Genomic DNA, 25226 nt, shown 5'->3' on the forward strand with positions numbered 1-25226 from the left:
CAAAAGAAGCGGGTGCATAACTCGATTTTTCCAAGGAAAAGTGCGCTTGTGCGTTCCGCTTTTGAAAGCCAGCGAGCAGCGTTACACTCCCTTTCCCGAACCCTCGCTCCCTGGGAACGCCTCACCTCAGTCCGGGTAAACTTAACCCGTATGCAGGACGTACCCGCGTATCAGGCAGGTGATTTTTTTTTATAATAGGCTGTTTCCTCCAGGAAACCTCACTTGTACTTAGGGGTAGATTTTAAAAGAAGCGCGATCAGCCTACTTTTGCTTGCGCATCAGACTCAAGCAAAAGTACGCTGGATTTTAGTAGATACGCGCGGAGCCGCGCGTATCCACTAAAATCCTGGATCGGCGCGCGCAAGGCTATCGATTTTGTATAGCCTGCGCGCGCCGAGCCGCGCTGCCTCCCCCCGTTCCCTCCGAGGCCGCTCCGAAATCGGAGCGGCCTCGGAGGGAACTTTCCTTTGCCCTCCCCTCACCTTACCCTCCCTTCCCCTACCTAACCCACCCACCCGGCCCTGTCTACACTCCCCCCTTACCTTTGTCGGGGGATTTACGCCTCCCGGAGGGAGACGTAAATCCCCGCGCGCCAGCGGGCCTGCTGCGCGCCGGGCCGCGACCTGGGGGCGGGTACGGAGGGCGCGGCCACGCCCCCGGGCCGTAGCCACGCCCCGTACCCGCCCCCAAAGCGCTGCCGACACGCCCCCGCAACGCCGCGACGACCGGGCCCGCCCCCGACACGCCCCCGACACGCCCCCCTCCGAGAACCCCGGGACTTACGCGAGTCCCGGGGCTCTGCGCGCGCCGGGAGGCCTATGTAAAATAGGCTTCCCGGCGAGCAGGGCTCTGAAAATCCGCCCCTAAGAGCATTCATGGCTATAAAATCCCCTTGGAGTCAGCAGCCTGTAACTCTTTTTGTTTTCTGTTTAAAAAAAAAAAAATTCTAGAAGTCCAGCCTGGTATTTTGTAAAAGTCGTTGTCCCGTCCCCTCGCCGCCTCATTGCAAAACTCTTCTTGAAGGGAGAACCTCCCAGTGTTTTCAGCTCTTGTTTCCAGTCTGAGGATATGGGAGAGGAATAATGACCTCTGACGTGGGCAATCTGTTCTCATTAAACTCCTCTCTGGTTAAGACCGAACTCCTCTTACAGGACTGTAATTGCCAAAAAAAAAAGCCTTTCTGGCAACCACGATAATTTACAATGTGAACCCTGGCTCTCCCTGTTCTTCTCTGCTTGCTGCACATGGCACTCTTAGGAGATAAGAGTATCTCTGCTTAGGTTCCTTTGAAGAGACACTTAAGGTTCTGCTGCAGTGGTGATTTTATGTTTTTTTGTTTTAATTTTTTTCATTATTTAGAAATCACTTAAGACATTTCAATAAATTCCATCTGTGCGGGTCTCCTTGTATCTGTAAAACAGGTTTGGAAAACCAAATTTGTTTCTTTTTTTTTTATTATTTTAGATAAAGTTTCCCTGCTCTGTATGAAGAGCACTTCCGTGCCCCGGCCTTTGTTGATCAGAGATGCCCCAATCCGGGAAGGACCGTGGCCTCGATCTGCAGCAGCCCGGTCCCAGCGCTGCCCTTTACTGGGTGCTGGAAAGTGTTAGACAGCAACGTTAAGAGCTATGAGAAGCAGCCCACAGCTGCATCTTATGGAAACCCTCCAGGCAGGGGTTCCCCAAATCTGCCCCTTGAGGGCCCTCAGCCAGGCTGGGCTTTCAGGATTTCCACCACGAATATGCATGAGGTATATTTGCATACAGCGGAGGTAGGGCTGGTAAATAAATCTCATGCATATTCATGGTAGAAATCCTGAAAACAAGACCTGTTTACAGCCCTCAAAGACTGAGTTCTGCTTGTGGGGATTGTTAAGCAGTGTGAAAAAGTATTAAAAAAAAAAATTATTGGGGCACTAATTTGACAGTGTCTCTTCTGTTCAGTGGCTTTGGAATTATTATTATTATTTTCATTCAGGGGCCTGCTTAGGCCACAGTAAAATCACAGGACCTATGTGAAATTGTTATAAATTCACATTTTGTAACTCCCGTCAGTTTGTAGGCATTCTTTTGGGTAATGCACATACAGAACGCGTTAAGGGGAGGCCATGCCCGTCCGTCCGTCTCTTCGTCGTGTCGGCACAGGGGAGGAATGGCGCGGAGGGATTTGCGCACGCGTGTCAGCAGTGGAGAACAGCGCAGTCACACGGGAGATGGGACAAATGGATGCACGGACTGAAGAGCTTTAGGTACAGTGAGAGCCCTTGCAGGCGACGGAAGAGACTATCTTGAGGTTGAGGTTACAGAAGAGGCAGTGGGCCGATCACAATGGACGCATTTGGAAGTTCAGTGCACAACTTTCCAAACAGGGTTTTTTGGGGGGGGGGTTTTCCTGTTGTGAAGGCTGTAAAGTCAAAATCTTTCAGATTTTTGGATACAGCTGGACGTCATAAAATTATTTTGTAGTTCTGGACTGCCTTTCCAATTTTAGCTTAAGGCGGTTTACGACATATCTTTTTTTAGATTATAAGTCCCTGCTCCAAAGAGTTTATAAATTGGGTACCTCACATAGGGCCTCATTTTCTAAAGTATCGCAGGCCTGTGATACTTTAGGGAATGAGGGGCGGGGGGCTGAAACAGGGGGCGGGCCTGCGCTAGCCGGCAGCGATCGCCCCGTCGCGGTGCGATCGCTGCCGGTTTCGCACCCAATAGCGCCACCATAGAAGGTTTAGCTATTGGGCACGAACTCGGACGCGAAAAGGGCCTTACCTTTTCGTCGTCCGCGGCGTCTTCACGGAGTCGGCCCCGGTGACACTCCGGGGCCGACTCCGCCCCCATTTTGGCATCGCACGCAATAAGGGACATTTCGCGTGCGATCCGTTTAGAAAATAAGGCCCATAATGGGAGATAAAATGACTTGGGCCAAGGTCACAAGGAATGACAGTAAGAGATGTGGGATTTGAAAAACACGTCAGCCCGGCTGCATTGTTATTCCGATATATATATATATATATATATATATATATATATATATATATATATATTTTTATTTTTTTTTTATTTTTTTTTGATGGTGCTGTTTTTGTGCTTTACTTTTTCTGCTTTCACTAAAGATTTTCCATCTTGCTCTGGCAGGGTTCAGGCATGGCCATGAATGCACAGAATAAACTTCTTTTTTTTTTTTTTTTAAATCATCAGTTCAGGGATCTTGCTGGCTTTCCCTTGCAACTGTGCTGCATTATCTTACGACACCTCCAGCAAGACCTTGCTCTAGGGCCCTAATTAGCGCCTGTGCCCTTCCCCCGTCCCTGAGATTTTCTTTCCCCTGGAGCTTGCATAGGATAAAATACTGCTCCACGGACCTGAGTTGCATTAAAAAAAAAAAAAAGCCAGCTAGGTTGCCATGCTGCTCACAGATGTATCGTACTAAGTTATAGCGCCGTACACTTGCAGAAGCAGAAAATTAACTTTTGTAAATTAAGAATTATTTTCTCTGAAACGGTAGGCTTTTTTCTCTTGTCCTCAAAAGCTAAATTTAAACATCAGGTAACGAACTTCCAGTGCGTTTTGCAGACGTTTTTGGCTATGGAATTATTTGTTTCTCCTGTCCAGGAGAAGATGCAAGAAATTAAATCCTGGAGCAAAAGATCCAATGTTTCAAAATTGTGCAGGCAAACTGATGTATAAGCTTTTTTTGCATCCCTCTATCCGTGCATCCTTTCCCTTGTACGCCCAGCCTCGCAGATGCTGGGCGTACAAGGGAACTGCCACAGCCAGCGCCATGTGGAACGCCAGGGCGGGAGTGGTCGGGCCTTGCTTCTGCCCTGGGATTAAGGGGAGACGTTGGGGGGAGGGGGAGCTAAGTCAGGTGGATTCCATAACTCCTGATGCGAGGTGGGGGTGGAACGACGTCTCGGGGATCTGAGGGGGGGGGGGGAAGGGGTGATGTCGGGACGGCTGTGACTAGTGGCAGTGCTCTTCTATCCTGTCATTTTATCACAGGGCATTCTTATTAATGTATAACGTGCCTGATTTTTTTTGTGTCCAGCTCTTATATTTTGGCCATCTGTTTACATGATTAACTGAGGTTTTTTTTTTGGGGGGGGGGGGGGGGGGGGGGGATATGGCACACGAGTTGGCTGCATGGTCCTTGCTGCTGAGTTGGGTTCTCCTCCTCTCCCCCCGCCCCCCCCCCCCCCCCCCCCCGAGCCTGACTGGAATCATTTTCTTCCCAGACGCGCACATCTGAAGGAATGCTTTGAGACCTTAAAGAGGAACATCCCCAACGTAGATGACAAGAAGACGTCCAACCTCAGCGTCCTCAGGAGCGCCTTGAGGTATATCCAGGTATGGCCTTCGCCTCGCCGCAACCTTTATTGCTGCTTCCTTTCTGCCTCTCCCACGTCCTCTCTTCACCTTGCTCTCGTGCCCGGGAAGGTGGGAAGGATTGACGTGACCATAAGTGAAAAGTAATTGCGTGCTTTATGCATTTGTGAGAATGGGATGTCAAGACGAGCCCCCCCGTTAAGCCCCCTTTCTTTGCTTTCCTGTGCTGCTTGGTTTGCGCCAAGGAGGGTCCGTGCTGTTTGTGTGAGCCAGCAAAGCTCTGGATCAAATTGGTGGGGGGGGTGGGGGTGGTGTGAGGTCGATGATCTGCGCCTTTGAATATTTATTGATCTCCCTGGTATTAAAAACCCCCCAAAAAGCTGCCAATTGTGCAAAATTCTGTCATTTTTAAGATTGTATCTGTATAGGGCTGCTGTTGGGTGGATTGATCTTACCTGTCTCCTCTTCCCTCCTCTTCTCTGTCATTATGGAAATAATTAATGGTGCATGAGTTCATATCTATCCCCGTTTTACTGTGTGTGCCTGTAGGTCTGTATGTGATTTGTGCACCTGTGTGTGTGGTCTTGACTCTCAGGTATTGATATTCATGTGTCTGTGTGTGTCCGTCTCTGCTTTGTGTCTCTGTGCATCCGTGCACGTATATCCAGAGTGCTGTATAGTTACTGTCATGATAGGTGTGTAACTTGGAGAATGGAGAAAGAGCCATGGGTTCTTTTCGACATCAGGAGTTTCGGTAGGACAAACTGTACAACCTGAACGCTGTCTAGCTTTATTTCTGGTTCAGATTGAACGCAGTCACCTTTTTGTCCTCCGTGGTGCAGACTCGCGAGAGCATGGCGTGCAGCTGACTGACTCCACCTTCCAGCTTATTCCTGCATGGAGTTTGGTTTCTGGTCTTAAGCTATGCTAATTATGTGTGTTAGTTTTACTCTTTTCTCTTTTTTTTTTTTCTACTTGAATCTGTATTTTTTTATTTTAAGATATCAGTCTACCTGTTCTTCCACAGACCAGGGGAGGAAAGCATTGTCCCTTGTAATAGTCACAGGGAGCTGCACCAGCATCCTAGCTAATTGACATAGGAGGCTTTGTGGATTCAGTGCAGGGTGCGCCCGGGCTTCTGGTTTCTAAGGTGTGAAAAGGGGTCTGTTCAAAAGCATTTTCAGCCCTTTCACAAAATAATGGACGTGGTTTATCAGTGACAGCCTTGGTTTGCAGTTTGGAGCTGTAGCACAAGATTATTCCTCTCTCTGAGAATCTCTCTCTCTCTCTTTATTTATACAAATGCAGACTTTACCTGAGGAAAGGGCAGAGTGAAAGGCTTACGCTGCTAAATATTCACTATAGACAGCACCTCTGTCAGCTTTCAGTTAATTCTCTGCGCATGCTATTAACCACTGAAGAAGAAGAGTTTAGAAAAGGCTAAACAGGTTGGGGTCCTTCAGCTTAGAGAAGAGATGACCGAGAGGGGATAAGTCGATATGATAGAGGTTTATAAAATCACAGGGGGGGGGGTGGGGGGGGTGGCGGTTATTTACCCTTTCAGATAATACTAAAACAAGGGGACGCTGCGTGAAACTAACAACCTGCAGATTTAAAAAAGATTGTAGAAAGTATTTTTTCACTCGGCGCACAATCAAAGTGTGGAATTTGTTGCTAGAGGATAGTGGGCGCGGCATCTGGCATTGCGGGGTTTTAAAGGGGTATGGACAAGTTCCTGGAGGAAAAGTTCCATGAACAGTTGTTAGTTATGTATTTATATTCCACCTTTCCCGATACTTCAAAGCAGATTACTGAAGCAGCAGCAGCAGGACCTGAACCCTGACTTTTCTGCTTCATAGCCCGCTGCTCTAAACACTTGGCTACTCCCCCCACTGTCTAGGGAGATAAGAGAAACCTGCTGCTTATCCTTGGGGGTGAGCAGTAAAGAGAGAGGCTCTGCTTTTTTTGGGATCTGCCGGATACCTCCTAAGGACCCAGCCTGGCTGCTGTCAGAGACATTTAAAAGATTCAAAATAAGTTAATGCAGCTGACGTGCAACAAAGCTAACGCATTGTAGTGGATCAGAAATGTGCGTGCAAGTATATCATGTAATTTGTATCTATTTATTTTTATTTAGATGAGACGTGCTTTGCACAGAGCACAAGGCTGCAGGTGCAGGCCTCAGCCAGTGCTTCTCAACCCAGTCCTGGGTAATGGCTTAGCTGGTCTGGTTTTATTTGAGCTACAAGTCAGATGGCAAATCAGGTCTATCTGTCTATCCATCTGTCCCTCCAGTTGGTAGTGTTTTAGTGGCAGCCATAAGGTGGCGTTCTCTGTGCTACAGAATGGTCGCTCTTGGCAACGTAGGGGGGCTCTGGAAATCAGAACTGCAGGTCTGGAGGAAAGCAGTGGGCAAGAGGCCTGCCAGGAAGAGGATGCCTGCAAAGCGCGGGACGTAGGGCTGCCTAGAGAGGGTTCGGGCTGGACCAGGAAGGGGCGTGCCGGGATCCTAGCCAGTCTGGTTTTCAGGCTCTCCCTAATGAACATGCATGAGAAATATTTGCTTACATCAGATTAGTGCTCCTCCTCGTGTCCCTGTCACGAGTCGCTTACGAGGCATGCAGCAGAATTCAGATTTTGTGAAAGCTTCTGCTGTGGACCCTGGGACTGGACTGAGGCCACCAACTCATTTCACTTCGGCCAACTTGTTACGTCCCTGCCACTCTGAGCTGGATTTGAATCAGTGAACCAGAAAGGCTCTGCAACCATTCCCTTAGGACCACCCCCATATACAGAAATGTATCTTGTGCACATTCATTAGAGACAGCCTGACAAGAGAGCCTGGGTGGAGAACCTCAGCTCTGGAATTTGTCCTGCAGAATGCACTGAGAGGGAAGGTACAGACCACTGGGCTGGAGTCGGTCTCATGGAGGTAGGCATGGAGTCATGGTAGGCATGGAGTCATGGTAGGCATGGTAGTCGGTCGCATGGAGGTAGGCGGTCAATGCTGTACCACCCTCACCACTGAATGATGTCTAAAATCGGTTCACATATTCCTTACCATTACCACGGCTCCTGCCTCCACTGTCTGTGCTGTCAACATGAGATGCTTCCAGTGAGGGATAACATTTTGCACCCACGTATAGGTTACCTCTGTGCACACTGGGAGGGAGAGGTTAAAACCCTTAAGTCCCACAAATCCTCTTAATAAAATTACAAATTCATCACTTTTCAGGCTCATCTACAATTTTCTGACATTTTTTTGTAATTTCACTTGTCTTTAACTTGTTTATTTATTATGGGTTGTGGGGTTTGTTTGTTTTTCTGCTATTTTCCTATCTTTGACAAGTCCATGATTCAGGTAGTTAAATCGAGCTCAGGGCCCTCTGTCCTCAATGATGCTGAAAAGAATGACTGGGGACACTGAAGCCGCCAGCCTCAAAAGGAGGCACCAGTTTATTGCCCAAGCACAAAAGGGATTCAAGAGAAACTCTGCAAGGAGAGACCTGTAGGAGATCCTCCTACATCTTCCCAGCCATTTCCCGCAACTTCCTGCTACATTTTCAACGGGTTTGCATCAGCCCACAATAAAATAAGTGTATTTCTCCATGTCTCCTGTCTGTTCAATTTCGGTAACTTAGAAGACCCAACTGGCTTAGGAGTTCCTGAGGATTGCGTTGAGAGCTGCGTCCCTGAAAGATGTACCTGGAATTGTTCTGGGAAGAAAAAGAGGACCATGCTGATTGCTTACTTCCCCATCCCCCACTTTTTTTTTTCTTTTTTTTTTTAAAGAATCATTTGCCCGTTGTTTTCTGAGGCATTTTCCCATTCCTTTCCGAATTTTGAAAAGTATGCCGCAGCAGGCAGCGACGTCAGTTTCCGCCCTTGGGAGTGGTAAGCTGCCCGGAGCCCTGGGTCCCCCCTCAAACTTCTGCCACGGACGCATCTCCCTTCTCGTCATCCTCAGAGGCTTGAAAGCAGTGGCGGCCACCTGCCTAGAACCGTGGAGAACCAGCGGTTGCACTTTGGGTGGCCAGACGAGGGTCGCGTGTAGCACACCGGTTTGCTTTGTAAAAAAATGCTCTTTGCGTCTTACCGTTCAGAGAAAACGGCAGTGCCAAGGGTCGGGGCCAGCCCGCGCATGGCTGCAGAAGCTCGGTCTTCCCTTTCCGCATTCTCCCCGCACCCAAGCTAACAGGAAAAGTTCAGTTGCCTGGTCCTAGTGTCGAGCACAGAGCTGGTCCTGCGATGTACCACAGCGGCTTGGAATTGCCAAGGCTGCCCGGTGACAGGTCAGTCTTGACGCTCACTCTAGCACGGCGTGGTAATGATTTGAAGTAAAACTACTTTGTCGCACTTCTTGTTGTTTGCGGAGGGAGCCACCGTGGATCATGCGTTTCCGCCTTTCCCACAAGGATGGTGGTTCTTTTTCTCCCGGCGTCCGTGGCCCTCCTTACACTGGATCCCAGTGGGCATCAGCCACGTAAGGGCTGTGACTGATCCTGCTGAATGCCACAGTCCTGCCCCCTTCCCCGTCCCTTGGCGAACCAGTGAGCAAACCATGGCAGCTCTGAGGCCGGAGAAAGCAGAAAATCGGATTTCTGATTAACCATGGCAACAGAGGGACAAAAATAAACTCCCTTTTCCAAATACTGATGATGATGATGATGATTCGGAACCCTTGTCAAAGAATTGGTAATTTTTATTTATTTAATTTTTTTGCCCTGCACGATATGGGAGTTTGCTGTGAAAAGCGCAAGAAAGGCAGCAGGAAACGCAGCAGCCTGCAGTCTCGTTCTGTAAGTTCGGGAGCTCCCTGGGCACCACAGTTGATTGTTTGGCTGAATCCAAGAGTCTTGCATTCCCACGCAGGCCTGGTTTTCGCGTTCTGGGCTACCTCAGAATCCCTTCCTTTGTCCCTTTCTTGCCCTTGATTCAGCAGGGCTGAGTTGCTCGCAGAGCGGCTTCTGCAGACCTGACTTGAAAGCCGGAATTGGCCACGTAGCGATCACTGCTGGAGTCTGGAGATATTTTTGGAAGCCTGTACTGAGCAGGAATGACTATCGTATGTGCATTCAGAGCTGTCGGGTGGGCTAGTTTGGGTGTTTTGTCACCTCCCATTTGATTCTTTTTTTTTTTTTTCATGCTTTTAGTTCAAATAAAAGAAGCAGGAGCCACAAATTCCTCAGTGCAGTCCAAGGCAGGGTTAAAGTCTTTGTTTAGAGACTGGCTCACTTGGCAGACGTAGTGACCCCAGGAATGCATCAAGTTGTGACTGTTGACCTGTGGGAAGTTGCGGGAAACGGCTGGGAAGATGTATGAGGATCTCCTACAGGTCTCTCCTTGCAGAGTTTCTCTTGAATCCCTTTTGTGCTTGGGCAATAAACTGGTGCCTCCTTTTGAGGCTGGCGGCTTCAGTGTCCCCAGTCATTCTTTTCAGCATCATTGAGGACAGAGGGCCCTGAGCTCGATTTAACTACCTGAATCATGGACTTGTCAAAGATAGGAAAATAGCTGAAAAACAAACAAACCCCACAACCCATAATAAATAAACAAGTTAAAGACAAGTGAAATTACAAAAAAAATGTCAGAAAATTGTAGATGAGCCTGAAAAGTGATGAATTTGTAATTTTATTAAGAGGATTTGTGGGACTTAAGGGTTTTAACCTCTCCCTCCCAGTGTGCACAGAGGTAACCTATACGTGGGTGCAAAATGTTATCCCTCACTGGAAGCATCTCATGTTGACAGCACAGACAGTGGAGGCAGGAGCTGTGGTAATGGTAAGGAATATGTGAACCGATTTTAGACATCATTCAGTGGTGAGGGTGGTACAGCATTGACCGCCTACCTCCATGCGACCGACTACCATGCCTACCATGACTCCATGCCTACCTCCATGCGACCGACTACCATGCCTACCATGACTCCATGCCTACCATGACTCCATGCCTACCTCCATGAGACCGACTCCAGCCCAGTGGTCTGTACCTTCCCTCTCAGTGCATTCTGCAGGACAAATTCCAGAGCTGAGGTTCTCCACCCAGGCTCTCTTGTCAGGCTGTCTCTAATGAATGTGCACAAGATACATTTCTGTATATGGGGGTGGTCCTAAGGGAATGGTTGCAGAGCCTTTCTGGTTCACTGATTCAAATCCAGCTCAGAGTGGCAGGGACGTAACAAGTTGGCCGAAGTGAAATGAGTTGGTGGCCTCAGTCCAGTCCCAGGGTCCACAGCAGAAGCTTTCACAAAATCTGAATTCTGCTGCATGCCTCGTAAGCGACTCGTGACAGGGACACGAGGAGGAGCACTAATCTGATGTAAGCAAATATTTCTCATGCATGTTCATTAGGGAGAGCCTGAAAACCAGACTGGCTAGGGTGCTCTTGAGAACAGGGTTGAGAACTGCTATGATGATGATGACTTAAAAGAAAGATCAGGAGTGGCATAGCGACTCTTGATTTTAGGTGGGCATCACCACGTATGGTTTCTGCCCTACCTGGAGCAACCCATATGCATCTCTTAGAGGTTTGATTTGATCCCGGGACGCTTAAAACATGAATGCTGATGCCATGCTGTTAAGGATTTGGTTATCAATTAAAATAAACCCCAAATTATAATTATCTCCATTGATAAATGTATAGCTGCCTGCAGCTTTCATAGAATTTGGCTGCTGAAGTGTGTAGTTAATCAGGGGATTGTGTCATTAAATTCTGTGGCTGATCTTCCATTTGGACTTTTTAATTACAGAGAGGGATGGGAAGGGGGCTTTGTGTCTCTCTTCCTGCAGCAAGCAGCCCCCGTCGGCTCTCATCTCCTGAAGTGCTTTCCGCCCTGACTTGGTAGATTAGGCCTGGCTGTGAAAGTAGGCCAGTGCGGGGGCAGGAATGCAAGAGGCAGAGCAGGGAAGCCCTGGAAGGGAAACCGTGCCGGCTGTTTTCCTCTTGATTTATAACTCGCTCCCTTTCACAGCTCTGTTGTGTCCCACTTTTGGTCTTCCTCCTGGTCACATCTGTTATGTTCCTCTGATTTAGAATTGATTTAATATATTTTTGCCATCGTTTGGAATTAGGGTTGTCACTAGGTCAACCTGAACAGGCTGATTCAGTCCTAGTTTTTGCCCCACTGCATGCATGGAAATAAGAACATAAGAACATGCCATACTGGGTCAGAGCAAGGGTCCATCAAGCCCAGCATCCTGTTTCCAACAGTGGCCAATCCAGGCCATAAGAACCTGGCAAGTACCCAAAAACTAAGTCTATTCCATGTTACCGTTGCTAGTAATAGCAGTGGCTATTCTCTAAGTCAGTTTAATTAATGTATTCATACTTTTCTTAGGTAAAACAGAACTGGATCAATCTATTTCATAACAAAATTGTGGAACAAGCACAGCATTTATAGCCAGGTTATTCAGAATATCAGGCCATTCTACTTTTTTTTTCCCTTCTTTTGATTCTCTTGAGTCTTCTTTCTTTTTTGTCCGACTATATTTTGTAATGATCATTTTTTAACCATTTCACACTTTAATCCCATCATTTTGAACTGCGCTGATTTTCCCCTCCCATCTCCCTGAATACCCGACGTGTAGGCGAATCGGAGAACGAGGAGCCGTGTGTGTTTGGCACGCGGCTTTTGTTCTCGTTGGTGAAATCAGTTAAGAGGAGGGAATTCTGAATTTTTTTTTTGCTTTTTCACAATAACCTTTGCTAGGAATCGCCCTTCTTCTGTAAACATCTTCCTCATTGTAAAAGCCCCGTTTCAAAATGCAGTCCTGCAGTCTGTGGTAAACCGAGCAGCTGTGTTCCTGTCCTGTGCATCAAGGTTTTCCTTCTTTAATGCCATCAGCAAAAAAAAGGAGCTGAAAGGCCCTGCAAGTGTAAAAACTGACGGCACAAACGTGCCCCTGTGCCCCCAGTCTGGAATAAACTTTTGCTTAGCTGCTTTTGGGTTCGTGCTGCATAAACTGATACCAGCAGCCAGGGGATTTTTAACTTGTCTTTCCAAATAATGATGTAAGCTGCCTTGAGCATTATTAGTAATTCAGGTACAATAAGTCCTTGTCCCTGCTCCCCCTCCCCCAAAGAGCTTATGGTCTAAGTCTGTACCTGAGGCAGCAGGGGATAAAGTGACTTAGCCCATGGTCAAAACTAGCCTCCGCGAGAGAGGTGGGATTTGAATCCTGCTTAACTTGGTTCTCAGCTCATCTCTCTAACCACTAGGGCCATTCCTTCTCCTGGGGAAATCAGATTGTTTGGTTGGATAGCAGGTCTCTCCCCTCTCCCCTCCATTATAATTCTCATATAATTCTGGCGTGCAGCATAGAATGGCAGCGGGGCCTTTCCGTGTAAGGTGGCCACCTGAGCCGGGTCAGCCCCAACAGGCTGCTCCGGTTCTGGTTTCAACAGTTTTCATCTTTGGACCTGTAGTTTCAAGTTGTTTTTTTTTTTCTAGGGAAGACTGGAGTGCAGTGGGCCGAAACCAGAAGTGGCTCAGCCTCTGAGGGCTGGCCTGGGTCACGTAGCAGCCCTTCCGTTGCAGGCCTAAGAGAACCTTACCCCAGAGCACACTTTAACAGGAAAAAAAACCCCCAAAACCTTTAAAAATGTACCATTTCAGGCACTTTGTTTTAAAAAAAAAAAAAAAGGTGTTTTCTGTGTCTCTTATTACGTAAGAACATTGCTGCACATACGTTTGACTCACCAGAGCTGCTGGTGTCCAGGCCCAGACTTGTACCGCAGCCATGCGTGTATCATCTCTTCTTCCAACGCGCTGTTTACTCCTCTGACCTTTTTCCAACCCAGCTTCTCCGTTCTAGCTTGCCCTGCAGTCCATTCCCCCCCCCCCCCCCCACCCCTCTGTCACATCCTCAGAAGCGGGGGCAGTTGCTGGACAAAGTGGAACCCCGGGCAAGGGTTGTTTTTCTGCAGCTCTCTTCCCCCCCCCCCCCCCCCCCCTCCATTCGGGCTCCCTTACTTTGCAGACAGACCGAAAAGGCTGGCGTGGCGCTCCGGGCGCTCACCCTTCCTGCGGCAGCCCCCCCCACCGCTCGGCGTATTTGGTTTTCCAGCGCCACTGTTCCCACCACCGTTCTTCAGACCCTACTTGTGACCGTGGCAGGCCCAGGTTCAGGCCAGAATAGGCACGGCTGCCTGAGGTACCAAATTTTGAGGGCGGAAAACATCCCGGGGCAAAAAGAGGAGCCTGCTTCTGTCCGCTTTAGGGGGCCGTGTGCCGGCACAGCTTCAAAGGGGCACTGCCGAGGCATTCTGCCTAAGGGCGCCAACATCTTAAATCCGGCCCTGCACACCACTCCTCAGAGAAGATCTCATCGGACCCTTCTTGACCTGCTATCCTCCCAGCTTTCTCTTTTCCTTTCACATCCCAAACTACTTGGACGTGCGCCGTTCACCTCGGCTGCTTTCATCTTCTCACGTCGCGAGTCATTCTGGATCCACAGCAGTCTGGGTTCAGCCCTTTTTACATTTCAGGGAGCCGGCCCCTTTGGCAAAGTCTCCATCCAGCGACCTCTTCACGGCCGAGGTCATGGTGACGTAGTAACGATGGCAGAAAAGGGCCAAATGATCCATCCGGTCTGCTTAGCAAGTTTCTTACGGCAGTAGCAACACTTTTTTTAATGGTGATGAGCCTTCTTGAAAATTCAGGCAGCGCTGCTTGACGAGCTTTGCTTGTGGCCGTAGAAGCAGTCCTGTGCTTTTTTTCCCCTTATGTCTGCCTGTCGGTTCCCCAGACCGTACATGTCGGGGCCATCGTTTTGGTTGTTGTCTGAATCCGATTCCCCTTTTCCCCCTGCCGTCGAAGTGGAGAGCAACGTGGCAGTTGCATCAAAAGCATCCAAGGCTTATTGGTTAAGGGTAGCAATCTCCGTGCCTTCTGCTAAGGGTAGTAACGGCTGCACCTGCAAACTTACTCCCATGCACGCTTTTCTTCAATTCTGTCTTCTAGTCTTTGGGGAACCAGAGTGCTTATCCCATGCCACTTTGACTTCTTTGACTGTTTTCGTCTTCCATCTCCTCCGGAAGGGCATTCCAGGCATCCAGCACACTCTCCGTGAAGAAATATTTCCTGACGTTGGTTCTGAGTCGTCGTCCCCTGGTGTGTCATTTCATGGCCCCCCCCCCCCCCTCCCCACATTCTGATTTCCTTCCAAAGGAAAAGATTTGAAGTTCGTGCCTCTACTCGATCCCTCATCTTCTTTGACCCTGTCTGCTGCCTTTCACACCGTTTGCTGATTTATCTCCTTCCTTCCACTATGATGCCCAGGGCAGCGCACAGTTGGTCATTAGAAGAAATATCAATCTGGGTCAGACCAATGGACCATCAAACCCAGTGTCCTGGCTCTGACAGCGGAGAATCCGAGTTGCTTGGAAGACGTAAACCATCGCCATCTACGCCTTAACGCTATCTATGACTGCATTTCTGGGACTCTGTCCTGTCTGGGTTCTGCGTATACTACTCCAAAGTATACTTTTAGTGACTCCTTCTCTATCGCTATCCCATTATTTGTGTGCCTCGGTGCTCTGTTCTGGGCCCGTTTGTCTTTCTCTGTGCTAATTCCCCGGTTGCTCTGATCTCCTCTCATGGTTTTTCAGTACCGTCTTTATGCCAGTGGCTCACAGGTCTACTTCAAGTCAAGTCAAGTCCCGGATCTCAGCCTGCTTATCCGAGATCATCGCCTGGACGTCTGATTGCCACTCTGAATTTAGCGTGTGGCCAAGACAGAACCTAGCTTTCCTCTCAAGCCCATGATGATGACCTTGGGGGGGGGGGGGGGGGGTGTCATGTTTTGCTCCTCTTTCTCTTTGCACGTATCCAAAAGACTGCCAGCACATCATTTCCTTCTCTATAGCATCTCCAGAATCCAGACCCGGATTTAGGGCTAGGCAGCGTGGGCAGCTGTGCCGGGACAGTGCCCCCACTCCACTCTTACCTTGAAAAGCCCTGCAACAAATCTTAGCACGGGGGGGCCTGCGAGCCGTGGCAGCCTGCCCTCTGTACAGGTTTCCAAGTTAACAGGAAGTCACTGTGGGAAGAGGAGATGGGGCAGTCTGGGAAGAAAACGCCCCTCCCCTCCCTCTCCATCTTTTGATAATTTTCAGAGGATCTTCCCCCTTGCATTGCCTATGGGCATCCAAATTTGAGATCTGGCTCTGCCAACATCCATCCCTTCTTTTCTGAACACACCACCAAATCCCTTATCCACTCTCTCATGTCCTGCTTCTTCCTTGTGGGTCTCTCAGTGAGCCATCCCTCTTCACAATTCAGTTGCACATCTTATCTTCCTCCGATGCCGTTATGACCACGTATGCCCTCTTCTCAAGCCATTGCACTAGCTGCCATTTGCTTTTGCATACAGTTCAAGCTTCTTCTGTTCACCTACTGGCAGGGATTTGAATATTCCTCCAGGACTTATTAGCCAGGGATGAAGTGACTTGCCATTTTCTCCTCTTCCCACTCCTCCCAATAGTTTTTTGGGGTTTTTTTTAAGGTGGGGTTTGGTAAATGCCTTTCTTTCCCAGCAAGTGAACCTCCCCACTCCACCCTGTTGCAGCCCTGCCTCCTCCCCTTCCTCCCGTCTTCCCCTCCTCCACGCAGCCCTCTAACTTGCCTCTTTCCCTTCCCCCTTGGCTCTGTCACTCTTCTTCTCCGCTCCCTACCCTTCTTGGCCCAGGCGCAGCCCTCCCTCCCTCTCTCTCCCAGTTCCTATGTGTGGTCCTGAAGCTTGCTTGCTTCCCAGATTCCTCCTGGGGCAGAAACTCCTTCTCTGTACGCTTGTGTTCCCCGCCTTAGGGTCCCCATCAGGGCCAGAGGTGCTGCTGCCAGTTCCCAGGCTATAGATGTCACCGTTCCCCTCCTGCCCCAGGGGCCAGCCTTGCCAGCCCTGAAAATCCACTTGCCCCAGGTGCTTAAAAGTGTCTTCAGTCCTTAATTATCTCTCCCGTCTTATCCCCTACACCCCTCCTCCTGCATCGCTGCTCTTGTCTTGTCAGCTCTGCAGTTTCCACCTTGCTGTTCCTTCCTGAGTTGGTGCATCGTGCCCCCCTCTCAGGTCATATTCGAGCCCCACCTAAATTCCCACCTTTTTTGAGGCTGCTTTTAAGATTGAGACCCTTGCTTTCCCCAATCACATAGCCTTGTTGATTGTAATCATGTTGACTGTAATAAGTACATTTCATGAAGCCTCATATTTGTCTGGTGTCTATGTCTTACATAGGAACAAAGTGAGTGTCGGCCGATAAAGACCAAAATGGTCTGCCCAGCCATTCCTATTTATGTTTTAGGGTAGCAGCAACTGCTGTTCTGTGCAGGCCACCCCCAAACATTCTGTCCAGGGGTAGTCTTGATCACATTCTAAGCTCCAGGGAGCAGAAATAGTATTTTATGTGAATCTCTACAGCGCTGCCTATGCCTAAGAGAAATAATTACTGGTAGTAAGAGGCAAATGCACCAACACGTTAACTTACAGGGGTGCTGGGATGTGGCATTTTGTTTTATTTGTGCTTTCAAAATTAAAAGATCACTTTGTAATCCTACTGGATATTAATAGTTTTATGTTTGGAAATCCTGCTTTTGGCCATTGGGGAGGGATGGAATATAAATGTGAATAAATAACCATATTGCCTGCCTATATTTAACTCCCCAGTGGAGATGCATTCTGTGATTTAACTCTTAAGCTTAGATATACATTGAATTTTGCTGTTGGGGGCACTGGGGCTGATGTGCTTGAAGTCTGTGTTGACAAGCAACATAGAAAAGTGGTTGACTACTTTGGTTGACTTTTTTTTTTAAGTACTAGGAGGATAGAACTCAGATTTTTTTTTAAACACAGAAGCAGAAATGACAGCTGAAAAGGACCAAATAGTTCATCCAGTCTGACCAGCAAGCTGATGATAGTATCAGCTGCGCTGTGGAAGTTACCCTCATGCTTATCAGTTTCCCATTTCTGTAAAAGTCAGGACCCTCCTTGGTTGCTGTTTGAATCCAATTCCCCGTTACGCCTTGCCGTTTGAAGCAGAAAGCAGTGATGGAGTTGCATCAAAGAGTCAGGCTCAGTGGTTAAGGGCGGAAACCGTAACATCAGTACATTACCCCCATACGTATTTTTTCCCCCCCGAGACCGTAAAAGCTGAGGTCCTCATTAGTTGCTGTACGAATCCAATTCCCCTTTTCCCCCTGCTGTTGAAGCAGAGAGCAATGGTGGAGTTGCATCCACAGTATCCAGGCTTATTGGTCAAGGGCAGTAACCGACGCATCTGCAAGTTACCCCCATGCACTCTTTTCTTCATTCCCATCCTTTGGCCTTTAGGGATCCACAGTGTTTATCCCATGCCCCTTTGAATTCTTTCACTGTTTTGGTTTTCACCACCTCCTCCGGAAGGGTATTCCAGGCATCCACCACCCTCTCTGTGAAGAAATATTTTCTGACGTACATCACGTACAACTATTTTGGATTACAGCATCCCAGATGCCAACTCTGCACTTCTTGGTATTGAATCCCAGCTGCCAAATCTTTGATCACTCTTCAAGCTTTCATAAATCACTTTTTATTCTCTCTATTCTTTCAGGCGTGTCCACTCTGTTGCAGATCTTGGTGTCATCTGCAAATAGACAAACTTTACCTTCCATCCCTTCCGCAATATTGCTCACAAAGATACTGAACAGAACCGGTCCCGATATCGATCCCTGTGGCACTTCTTAACAATGCTCTTTCTTGAGAGTAGCTTCCATTTACCATTAGATGCTGTCTCCTATCGGTCAACCAGTTTCTAATACACATCACAACCTTGGCACTCACTCCCTTTTTTGTTAGAACAAAGGACATTTAATCTTGCATATTTAGATAGGGGGAAGGAGGAAAATAAATGTTAATACTTAGCTGTAAATGTTTAGGTTCTCTCATACCATGCTATTTAATAGGTAATTGTTTTTGGACAAATAAAATTCTGAGATGCATTTCCATAGTATTAGTGCTAAGGAGAAAGCAAAGGCTCTGAGCTGCTGTTTCACATGAAAAAATGGGCCCGTGAGCTTTGAACTTTTGACACTTGAAAGCCAGATTTAAAAAGCTTGTGTGCTGTGAGAAATCTTATGGGCGCATAGGATTATTAGAAACAGAATTTATGAGTAGTTAGCGCCTGGGGGCCAAAATTTTTTTTTTCAAGTCTTAAGTGCTTCAGAGAGAATTATATATTTATAGTTTGGCGTATTTTGTTTTGCGACCTTACATTTCGAAGTGCATTCATTATTTTTGTCTTTCATTTCATTTTTTTTAAGCGGTGGGCCGCGATTGTACTGCGGCTATAGGCAGATAGAAAGGAGACTGCTGCCGGGCAGGGGGCGCGGGGATGATTCAGCAGTGCCAGAGCCAGTCGGTCAAGGCCGTGAGCTGTATACAAGAACGCTGAGCTCGCCAGCAGCTAGAAAGAGAGAGGCAGGCGCGCGCCTTTTTTTTTTTTCTTCAGAGAATTCTCGGCAGCGCTGCTCTCTTCTCTCCTCTCTTCTTCCGTGCCAGCTCTGCGTCCACGTGCGCACCAAGCACATGGCTACCGCGAGCCGCCTGACGTCACCCCTTCTCTCCTGCCCGCTCCTGGCCTGGCACGCTGCGGAGGGTGTGCGCGAGCGCAGTCAGGGCGGTGCAGCTTCTCTGCAGGGCGGGCTCTGCTGTTGTGGTCTTGCTCGTGTGTGTGTGTGCGCGCGCGCACCGTCCGTCTTTCTCGCCGCCCCTGGGGATGGGGACGGTTTATGTGTAGCTTTACATCTCACACACTGCAGGGTTTATCTTTGGCCTCGTGTTTTTGTGTTAACCGGCTTTGACGGGTCTCAGAAAAATGCTGCAGTCGAAATGACCTAGTTTATTTTTATTTTTTTTCCACAGTTCGATGGTGGTTGCTTTTATGTGGAAGGCTTCAGTCAGAGCTTTCCAGCGGGGAAAGAAAGACTTGCAATTCTGGGCCAAAGATAGGCTAACCAAGAAATTAAACCTTAATCTATTCGTGAATTTGTAATTTTCGGTGTAAAGTTGAAGTGACCTTAAATCCTAAAATTAAAGGTTAACGTTATAACTTAGCTGTTCAGTGTTAACTGTAGTGGTAGCTGATGGAGCAATTTTTTTTTTAATGCAAAGAATGCTTTCTTTTTCTCATGGATCCTTTTATTAAGAAAAAATAGCAATATACATTATTTTTAGTAAATTCAAAACCAGTTTTTTTACAAAAATATTTGCACATAGGATATCCCAGGGGCTGTTGCCACACCGTGTGATGGGAAGATACGCGTTTGTGTTGCATTAATGAAACAAAAATCTCAGGACTTACAAAAACAGCTTCTGCAAACTTTGTATTAAAGCATCTGAAAATTCTACATTCATTTTTGGGGGTGTGATAATTTAGGATTTCATATACTAAGCCCCCCCCATCATAGACATGCTGCAAAAAAAACAAACAACATAGCAAATTGAGCTCTTTGATGTTAGCTGATGCACTCATAATTTGGTAAAGACATTTTCAGTCGACAGAAGAGCAGTCTGTACCCGTTCAAATGTCTGTTCAAACACACTTCTATAATAATTTTTTTTCATGCTTCCAAGAAATGGGACTTTGGGTATTTCCTCAGCTGTAAGGGGAAGGAAGACGTTTGAAGATGGATTGAAGATGATTTGGGGTTTTCTGAAGGCAGAGGAGATGCAGGGTAGGACCCTTTATACTGCCTCCAAGGTTTAATCTGAATTTTACTGACACAGAAGGGGAGGGAAATTTTTTTACAGTAAAATGTCTGCTGTTGCTGGATTGACCATTTATTATTGTCCAGTGATACTGAATATTTTTTTTGGATCTGATGATTAAAAATAAGAGGTGCCTACTCCCACCTAGTGGTCAGTGGGCAGGGCTCCGCCGGGTTACAGGAGGCGCCATTTTCAAAATATGAAAGGAGGGCTGACTGCAGTCATGAAGCACTCGCCAGGTTTGAGAGAGAGAGAGAGAGCTGTTAAAAGGGAGACCATAACTCTATATCTACTACTGTTAAAGGGGCACATTTCGGGGTGGGTTGGTGGTGGGGGGCAGTGTTACATTGGTCTGCCTAGGGCACTACAAACCCTCGCATCAGCCCTGGGTTATGTTGATGATGTGGATATTTGAACCTGGGATGGCTCTTTTATTCATATTTTTCCACCAAATAGTGATTTAGAAACCGTGCCTCTATGTGATGAGAAGGTTTGTAATCTGCAGATCTGAGCATTTCTCTCAGAGCTTGATCATCAAGCCTGGTCCCTTCTGCCAGGATTTGTGACTTACAAAAGAGCCCATTTAAAGAACTGGAGTCTTCAGCGAGTTCATAGATCTTCAGCAAACATTCCCCAAACTCCAGCATTGCTAGGAGAAGTCTTTTCAAAGGGTTTGTAATGTGGCAAAAAAAAAAAATAGTGATCTCTCTACTTTCAGGGTAAGAGAGTACAGCCCCCAAAATGTACACTGAAGAAGCAACAGTGTGTGTGTTTGTGTGTGTGGTCTGCACCACTGCAGGGCTTCACATGTCTAGTACCGTAGCATAGAAGTGGTTAGTAGTAATAGTAACAGCAGCAGCGATTTCTGCTTCTCAGCACAATTAACATTTTCTTTGAGTAGGTGGACAGCCCATAATGATCCAGTAAGGAAGAATAATTGCCATGGTGGTGTATGATTTTTATTTTTTTTTTTAATCTAGAACAGTCAAGTCTTTAGTGAAGAATAGGTTTTTAATTTCTATTTAACTGGTAGTTTTGGGGAGAGGGAGAGGAATGACCTGCAGACTCACTCAATCCTCATCTGTTTCCGCATCCTTTTTTTTTCCCCCTGCTTGTTGCTTGTCAAGTGTCTGAGCACCGGATAGCTACGGCCTCAAAAACAAATTCAGGAACTGGCCCAACTCTGCCGAATAGTTCTTAATGCTACTGAGAAAATAGAAAAATGCAGCCTCAAAACTATGACCTAGAGTCGACATGTACATGACAATAATACTTCACGATATCCACGATAAGGCTTGTTTCTGAAATTCTCAGGCCATTTATGGCGCAGGCACGAACTCGTTCCATCAGTTAAAACATTTTTATTTCGTTTTTAGAGCCCGAAAGAAAGGATCATAGTTGTGAATTTGAGAGTTGTTGTTTTTTTTTTTTTTTTGCTCAGTTTGGATGGCTTTGGGGAGCACCTGCACAAGTACAGGATGAAGGCATGTCTGCAGCCACAACATGTGTACCATAGGCACAGTGTGCCTATGGTACACATGTTGGCAGCTAGGAAGGGAGTGACTCATTACCATGTGGAATAGACTGACGGGGGTGGGCAGAATGTCTCTTGAGGCTCAGAGCACAACTGACACATGCAGGGTCCTTTCCACTTCCTAGATCTCCTGTTTTCCCCATGCAGGAAGTAGGAGCTGTTTTATTGGCATATAAATTAGACCTGTAAATAAAGCTTTATGTGTGAATGCTCACATTAGTGTTATGTGTGGGTGAGTTACATTTGTAGTCTACAGATTTGTTTACTACTGTGAATTGGTGCAGTACACCTGACCTTGATAAAGCCTTCAGGGTCAGTTGTAGCACGTTGTTTTTTTCAGTAGAGAAAATGGGGAGAAATCCCTTATTACACATGGCACAAAATGTCCGCATTCTGGTGGCAAATTTGCTAATTTACTAATGAGGGCAAAGGAGAAAAAAAAACCCAGACTAATCGGGGGTGATAACATAAGAAAATGGTCAAGATTGGGAAACACAGGTTCAATAGAGAGGAAAGCTGAGTATAGAGAGAATTGTCACACTATAGTTGCCAACCTTTCGTATCGAGGAGGGCATCTGATGATGGTGATAGAGCATAAAGGTTGAAGCCAGCAGAGTGGGTTGAGAGGCCTACTGGCTAGGCATCTGCCAAGTGTGTTTCTGTACTTCAGGTTCTGTCTCTCTGCTTTTGTTCGGGGAGATGACTGATTGGGTTTAAGCACAGCATAAGGTGAGCTCAGATGAGCAAGGAGGGGTGAATAGGGTATGTGTTGGAGAGAACAGAACAGCCTTCATGTAGCTATCTAATGCCACCAAGGTGCTGTGCTGGGATCATATTGAACTGATAATGGGAAAGATTGTGTAATTATTTAAAAAAAAAAAAAAAGTTCTGAATCCATTGATAACACAATACCTAGCAAATGGAGGTGGCCTAGAACAAAATACTAACACAATTTAAGGGAGCATGGGGCAAGCCTAGAGGATATTTGGGTGTGGGGAAATGAGGATAAAGCTGGATATCATGTGAGTCTTCAGAATTGCAGTAGAGAAGGAAGATGAGCAGATAGGATAGACCTTATGATATTTATCTGCAGGCTTAGTTGGTTTTTGTGCTGTGACTGAACCTGCTTGTACTATCCAGATGCAAGCAAGGGTCTTACCTCCATCTCTTGAAGGGATTCCCAGAGCTCAATGACCTGGCTAGGCCCTAACAGGAACAGGTTCATTCCCATCTTAATGTTAAGGTTATTAAAGCCGAGGCAGCTAAATATTTGCTCACTAGAGATGCCGTTTGCAGTATTTGTTTCTCTTGCGGTCTGGTGAAGGGCTACGGGACCAGGGGTTATAATTCTGCAGGGTTGTCAAGGAGGGTGGTTGGGGAGGTGGGTAACTGTTTTAAGAAGTGCTCCTGGACCCCCAAATCCCCTCCTCTGGTGGACGAGGGAACACAGGAACGCATGTGTTTTGGGCTCACGTGCAGAGTGATGCGTCTCCTGGGTTGTTTGCATGACCCGATCTGATGACTTTTATCTCAGCTTATTACCTTTTGATTTCCTCGCTCAGGACAAGGTCTCTGAGGGGAAAGTGGCTATGCATGGGCAGCAGACTATCATTCGAGCTGCAGGCATGGGAGAGAAAGCAGAAATAAGACAGAAGAAACTAGACATTAAAAGTCTGTTGTTAATAATTTTTTTTAAAAGTCTCTGCATATTATTTTTTTAATATTCTTTTTCAGACCTGCAGACTCCGACCATTGATTTAGTTTTCTCTAGCTTCACGTTTCACCTCCTTAACTTGCCAAGGATATTTGGCTTCATTACTCTTTCCCTTTATTTCTAGTCTTGCCTGTTTGTACCCTGGCCGCTTTGCGGGCGTTGCGAGCTCTTTTTAATCGTGACTCCCTGGGAGCAGACCCATCTACCAAGACTTTGGGAAGAGCTGGGCAGTCTCTCCGGTGGTTTTATAACAGCGCTTCACGTTATTAACACACGGGGGGGGGGGGGGGGGGGTTTGTTAATTCAGGAGCTTCCCAAGGGGCTGATGTGATAAAGCGTGCTGACGTTAGCGCGGGTATTCCTGTTTTAGCACGCATTTTTTCCGCAGTTAGTTAACCCTTAATAGAGTTTATAACTCCAAACAAATAGGTATGCTAAAACAGGAGTAAAGTTAGCGCAGGTGCATGCAAATCTCATGTAAAAGAAGGCATTAGCTATTCTTCAGCAATGCAGGGAGAGGTGCATTAAAGGCTAGATAGCTTGAGGCACCTTTTCTTAACGCTAGAGATTTAATTCCTGGGTCAGAGCAGGAGTAAAACTCAACTCATGTTTCTGGTGGCCATGTTATACTGTTGCTGTGCCCAGTGTGCTAGTGTTTAGCTGCTTCTACCACACTGGGCAGAGCAATAGAATGACTTGGGCCAGCAGAAATGCGAGTCTACTCCACCTCAGACCCAGGAATTAAATTTCCAGTGTACGCTTTTGGGGCGGGGGGAGGAGGAGGGGGGATAGGCACTCTTACAGCTGAACAAGTATGCATGCGCTGTGTATCCTGACTCTGTGGTATACTGTTTAGCTGTAGATGCCCACCCCATGGACTTACACTTTTGTTCACCTAGCTGTAGGTAGCCACCCTAGAGAGATTTGCTCTAATTTTGTTTGCCGTGCCTTGCCAAAATGGTATTGCATGTGAGATTGGTGCCGTGCCTACCAACTTCTGGGCGCATTCTCTTGCATGGCTATTTTTGTCAATGAATGGCAAGTAAAATTAAAGCATAAACTCTCTGAGGAAGGCACCCACAGCTAGGGTAACAAAGTATAAGATCATCTACAGCTGAACAGTATGCTAAAGTTGGCATGCACAGCGCCAGAGGGCATGCTGTTCAGCTGTAGGTTCATGCCCCAGTGAGCTTACACTGGAAATTTCACTCCTTCCTTGGTCTGAGGTAGAGGAAACGCACATTTCTGATGGCCAGTGCTCTGTGTCCAGAATGGTAGAAACAGAGATTACCATGGACACAGCAGTGGCCTCCAGAAATGTGAGTAAACTTTTATTTCATCTCAGACTCAGGAATTACATTTCTAGCATTGTGCCAGCCAAAGCAATTTCAATAGTCCCTCCCCCCCCCCCCCCCCCCGACCCTTGCCCCTGCACACACACACACACACCACTTATACCCCCTCACACAGAGTTAGGGGGAAGAATACAAAGCAGTCCTTGTAAGGTGGAGAGAGTGCACACGTACACACTCTAAACCTCACCCTGCTGCACAGTTCCAGTCTCCTATGAAAGGCCATTATGCCACAGTGCCTGTGCATATTCAGCTGTAGGTGCTCGCCCCATTGTGGCAAGGCATGGCAAAGTGTAATCTGTCTGGGGCGGGCACCTACAACTGAACAGTGTGGACTGGCACTATGGTACAGTGGTCTTGCGTGCAAGATTATAACCCAGTTTGGGCACATTCTTGCATGCAAGGCCATTTGAGCGAGGCATGCCAGGTGTGAAATGAAAGGTTAAGCTTTCTAAAGAGGGCACCCAGAGCAATGCTGTTCACACTCGCTTGTGCCCTGGTCAGGATGCACAGCCCCAAAGGGCATATTGTTTGGCTGAAGGTGCCTTGCCCAGAGATCTTAGC

General features: G+C 47.3%; 1 protein-coding gene across 2 annotated transcripts in view; it reads left to right on the forward strand.

Annotated features, from left to right (window-relative positions):
- Positions 1-25226, forward strand: part of MNT (MAX network transcriptional repressor) — an 85914-nt gene that overhangs the window by 29331 nt on the left and 31357 nt on the right. For both annotated transcript variants that reach the window (XM_029613624.1, XM_029613625.1), the window contains one exon: positions 4235-4346. In XM_029613624.1, the coding sequence (XP_029469484.1) occupies positions 4235-4346 (112 nt within the window). The remainder of the gene's footprint in view (positions 1-4234; positions 4347-25226) is intronic.

The sequence above is a fragment of the Rhinatrema bivittatum genome, chromosome 8 (genome assembly GCF_901001135.1).
Source record: "Rhinatrema bivittatum chromosome 8, aRhiBiv1.1, whole genome shotgun sequence".
NCBI lineage: Eukaryota > Metazoa > Chordata > Amphibia > Gymnophiona > Rhinatrematidae > Rhinatrema > Rhinatrema bivittatum.